This window comes from Bombus bifarius, unplaced genomic scaffold, assembly GCF_011952205.1.
Source record: "Bombus bifarius isolate JDL3187 unplaced genomic scaffold, Bbif_JDL3187 scf7180000008490, whole genome shotgun sequence".
NCBI classification, from domain to species: Eukaryota; Metazoa; Arthropoda; class Insecta; order Hymenoptera; family Apidae; genus Bombus; species Bombus bifarius.
The window spans coordinates 5,375-10,405 of NW_022884681.1; the positions used below are offsets into that span (position 1 = coordinate 5,375).

General features: G+C 43.2%; 1 protein-coding gene across 1 annotated transcript; it reads right to left on the bottom strand.

Annotated features, from left to right (window-relative positions):
- Positions 1 to 227: 227 nt before the first annotated feature.
- Positions 228 to 4,819, bottom strand: LOC117213038. The gene is made up of 7 exons (XM_033458249.1): positions 4,543 to 4,819; positions 3,787 to 3,941; positions 2,985 to 3,173; positions 2,790 to 2,906; positions 1,774 to 1,861; positions 1,553 to 1,691; positions 228 to 1,426 (listed from the first exon to the last, which is right to left on the bottom strand). The coding sequence occupies exons 1-7, from the start codon at positions 4,757 to 4,759 to the stop codon at positions 1,216 to 1,218; spliced, it is 1,116 nt and encodes a 371-aa protein (XP_033314140.1). The 5' UTR covers positions 4,760 to 4,819; the 3' UTR covers positions 228 to 1,215.
- Between the last annotated feature and the right edge of the window lie 212 nt (positions 4,820 to 5,031).

Below are 5,031 nucleotides of genomic sequence, written 5' to 3' on the forward strand. Positions count from 1 at the left end.
ACGGAAGAAATGACGAAAGCTTAAAACTAGCAATCTGAAACCGTCGAACGATGCCGAATGATCTGAGTATCACCGCGGTAGAACTGTGCTCGTCTATGCTATTCGTTTTCCTAACGAATCTACTCTCAGCTGCCAATCAGGGCTTTCCTTCCTCGGAATTTCGAGGAAATCGACGATTCTCTCACACTCTCTCTCCCTCTCTCTCTCTCGCTCTCTCTCTCTCTCTATTTTTTTTTTTTTTTTTATCGTTTTATGATATAAATTACCGAAGCGAAGGATTTCACAAATCATCGGAAGCAAACGGCATCAACTCGACACGCGTACAAACGGACATCGTAACGTAGAAAAGATCAATCCGCTTCGAGATCGCTCGCTATACGTTAGAATTATGTGTACGAGATTCCTCGCGACTCGCGTCGCAGCTAGCTATCGATAAAAAGTACGAAACACGATACAAACATTTTAGTTCAAGTATACGATTTGTGAGAAAGAGAGTGCTGTATCTCTCGAACGGCGTAGTCTTCCGAGTATTGCCTCCTACGTAGACGATGTTTATTAATCCGCGTTATCCACGACAGGGAGAAGCGGACCGATATCTACCAAATTGGAAATCTATCGATACAACCATCGGAGCTCGCGAACACGAATTTAACACGAACACGGTGTATTTTAATTAATAATTATCCCGAACGTTGCTCGTTGGTTGCTTCGATCCGTCCCGATCGATCTTCTTCGCAACCAACGACTTTTACGGAGACAAGTTGTAGCCGTTTGCGACCGACCTAAAAGTACGAACCAATGAAGTTTCGTTTGACGTCTACGCGTCGATACGAGTTGCAAACGGATGGCGAAGAACGCGTTTCACGAATTGGACAATCATAACCGCACGGATGTTTTCTTTTTCTTCCGATTGATGTCGTTAACTCTGAATAGGACAGTTCGACGCGAATAATGATTTACAAAGGTTCAGGGAACATGGATAAAATGTTGACGTTGGTGTACTGTCGGGATAGAAGTTTCGAACGAACGTAACTCCGGATTTTGGAAGGAACGTTTGCATCGATGAATTGTTGTATCAAGGTGGACCAAGACAATATCGTATCACGTCGTCGACGACAGCGACGATTACGCGACCACAGAGAAGAGCATCTCGTAGAAAAGATTGGTCGTTCTCCAAGTGTTGCATCGCCTTAGGCAGCGTCCCCCGGAAAGCTTTTACTCCATAGTGTCGTATTTGACTTTCTTCACTTTGAAGTAGCGATAGGCCGCATAGCCGGTGATAGTAAGTAGAACGGCAGCAGCCAACGTCGAACCAACCGCGACAGGCGCTGTTTCGTCCCGAAATCCGCGCGCGCTCAACGACGTGCACGAGAATTCCACAGCAAACTCGTTGTTCTTGAATTTGAACGGCTGCAGCTTCATGTCCCTGAAATTTCGAATAAAAATCCATCCGCCGATTATTAACTATCGCCAGCTTAATTATTAACACGATTCTCTATACTCTAAGCAGAATGTCCTAAGATTAATTTTTGCTCTTGATATTTGTTAATACCTGAGGAGCACTATGGCGTGATTTTTCCCATCGGTCAATTGAACTTCCGTTTCTTCGCTGCAAGCGTACGACTTTCCAACCGGTGTCGGGAACAGCATGGAGCTGTGCTTTTGTCCGGTACTCAATCTAATCGTTTTGTCTTGAAAGAAAAATGATTCGTGATTATCCGATCGGGGAAACGAACATCTCGCGCGACGAGCCTTCCGCTCCAATCGACTTACTTGGTTGATCGATATTTAAGAAGTGTCGATCGCTCGAGTTGTACGTTAGTTCGATCTTCTCCACGTACCAACGTTCACCACCGGGTGTCTGAAAAAACAATTCGTTTGCTCCGTTATTTCACCGTCGTCTTGGGAATCGGTTCAATTTCGATCGGAGGATGAACGATGAATTTTTCGGACGATGTAACGTCATTAACGGAAATCGAAAATCGTCGCGCACGGATGAAAAACCCCGAAAGAATAGAATCGCAGAAAAATGGAAGGAGGAAAAAGGGTTGGTCGCGTATCGATTTGTACGAGAGAGAGGGTAACGCAACATTCGTGACCTCGACCGTTTCTAGGAATGGCCCGTGTATAATAACTAAGCGTATAACTAAAGGAAAGAAGATTATTACGCGTCTACTTGTCCAGACAAATTAGTTTATCGCCTTAAAAACCTAGCTTCCCTGAAGTACGATATTTTCGTTAAAATGATCTTAATTTCTTAATTTAATTTCCATATACGAAACAAAGCCATTAGATCGCGAACGCAGTTGCAAAGTGCGTATAGATTGCAAAAGTTTAAACGACGACTCCTAGCACGCGCCAAAAGAAACTGAGAAAAATTTCGCTACAAAACAGTAATTGTTAGCAATCGTGCACATCTTATGGACGGGGTTGAAGCTTCTAAATTTAGATGTAAACCTACGCGGTAAAGATATATCCACTTGCCTGAATGTCTTCAAAGTAATTAAAAATTTAGTAATTTTGCCAGTGATGGATAGTACACAGGATCGTTTATCAAAATGATACCGATTTACGTCGAATTATATACGATTTATCGTACGATAAGGTCGCTTCAAGGTTATTCAATGTTACGGCGGAATCAGGAAGATGTGGATAAAATTATTTGGAAATCCGCTGGTAGGTGCGACTCCTATAAGCTCTAGGCTTTAAATAATCAGGGAACTAGTAGCCAAGAAAAAGATAAAAGACTATAGTGAGAAAAATCGCAGGAAAAGCGATGTGTTACCTACCTTTGCGAAGCTCCATGATAGTATGTACGCATCCCACTTGAGCAACATCGTCACTGTATTTTCGTTATCGCAATTGCCGGTCACGGTAGCGTCGGTGGGAACGTAAATATTCGCCACCTAAAAAGAAGTACAATATTCGATGCTTTTTTTCTCGCAATTTTCCTCTTGTATTTTCTTTACGCTGTCTGATCTTACTTCGTCCTCTCCTTTTTTCGTTCGATATTTCACGGTGATCAGGGCGTCTACTTGCAGAAGAATACAAGCTTGCCCATTATTACCGTCCAGACGATACAAAGGTTGCTCGGCGGAAGATGATCTATGCGTCGTTGTTGACTCCGAGGACATTGTAGTAGTACTCTTCGCTTCGTTCAAATTTCCCACCAGCTTTAAAATGCATCGATATGAAGATTATTCTTTGAAAAAAGTGGATTTAAAATAAATGCCCCTTCCCTCGATAAATATAGACCAGCTTCGCGAAGAGTCATATTCTACGTTTAAATCGTTTAATCGATCGCACATGGATCTACTATGTGTATATTCCGGCACGATAGTAGCTGGCTTTATTTCTTTACTTTGTGAAAATTGCAAATCGTATGGCGAATCGAGTCGAGGTATCGTAGTCGAACGTGTATGGTTCGCGAAAACAGTATGAAAAGAGCAACAGGTTATGCTTGGGCTATTTATAAAAAAAAAAGGGGTGAAGAATCATGATCGTGGGTCACACGATGGAATCGTGTGCAAAAAAATCGCGAGCGCTGATAAAACATTTGATTGGGAAATAGTAGTTTTGCAACAAATACGTACGTATCCTTTAAGACTTCGATTAGATAACTATTCGTCTATACGTATGTATGTATATCGATGACGAGAACTACTATTAAAACTAGATGCAAGTGACGATGAAATGAACTTGGTGCAGATTACGGGAATGCGGAATTCATTTTGCTACATCGTTTGCGCGATTGCGTTCGTTCACGTTGTGACAGAGTGTTCTTACCAAAGTCTGAGATGGCGAAGTCTTCGACTTGGACTTGGAACCTGGAAAGTCGATGAGAATTTTCGGTGTTCGACGTGTCGTGTATAGTTGGTCGTCCAATTTTTGCGGCGTCGGCGACGAGCTAGGTACGCTGAACGCGGTACTCAGGACACACCCTGAAAGAAAAAATCATTTGTCACGATACGACGAGCTAGGCTTCTTCATCGTAATTCTTTTGCCACTGTCCTTCCCAGGAAGGTGCGCGCGTCGATGATTTTTTCAATGAAAGTTTCTCACCCCTGTCACTCCCAATGAATGATTCAGGGTAGTTGACTTTATGAAAACCGCCCCGTAAAAATGACGTCGCGCGCTATCGCATGGAGCATCTGGTGAAACGTTGCTCCCTTATTTTTGCGATGGTCGCGTTAAAATCTTATTCTTCGACAGGACGTCGCGAATTAACGATGTAATTGTAAAATACAGCAAGAAGGATACAGCACCGCTGGAATGAAAATCTCAATCCCGTGAAAATGTCAGCGAAATTCGACTGACACGACGTCCCCTACTCTCGTTCCCACTATTCGGTTAATTAAAGTCCTTGGGTTTTACAACATAATGTTCAACGTAATGTTGCAAACGCGATGAAAGCAGAACGAGGCAACTTGATAGTTAACCAGCGCGATAAGTCGATTGGTTGCGTCACGATCGAAAAGTTGGATTTTTAGTTTGACTAAGCAGCCCTATTCCTAAGCCTGATAGTTAATCGAAGAAACTCACAGAATATAAATATCGCCTTGGTGTTATCCATACGGTGTGGCATCTTTTTCTCTTTGCTTGTACTCGCAACGTCGACAAGTATGAAACAAATAAGTCTGATCTGGTCGGTTGTGTCGATTGCACGTAAGACGATTTCACCTAGGCGACGTACGCGAAGCTTGTGTGCCGAACGCGAAAGCTCAGGCGCAGATGGATCGATAATTGGAGCTTTTAGCATGCGCTGCAAAGTCTTTCCCTATACACAGAAACGTAGTGAAATAAAGCACAAGAATATAGGTTCGTTCGGTATTTCTCTTCGGGGTGGCGTTGCTGATGACGTTGAATGTTAGCGTTAGCGTTGGCGTTAGCGTTGGCGTTGACTCTGTGGTTGGATTCGACATTGGCGTCGGCATCAACGTCATCGTCGGCGTCGGCGTCGGCACGCTTTTCATTAATTTTATGCGCCCTCGATCTATAGATATTTCTACTTAACGATGATTCATCAACCGC

Coding starts and splice junctions, on each gene's coding strand:
- LOC117213038 (XM_033458249.1), bottom strand. CDS start 4,759: ATGCTAAAAGCTCCAATTATCGATCCATCTGCGCCTGAGCTTTCGCGT. Junction 3,174..3,786: donor CTTCGCCATCTCAGACTTTG/GTAAGAACACTC, acceptor TGCATTTTAAAG/CTGGTGGGAAATTTGAACGA. Junction 1,692..1,773: donor CTTAAATATCGATCAACCAA/GTAAGTCGATTG, acceptor TTTTCTTTCAAG/ACAAAACGATTAGATTGAGT.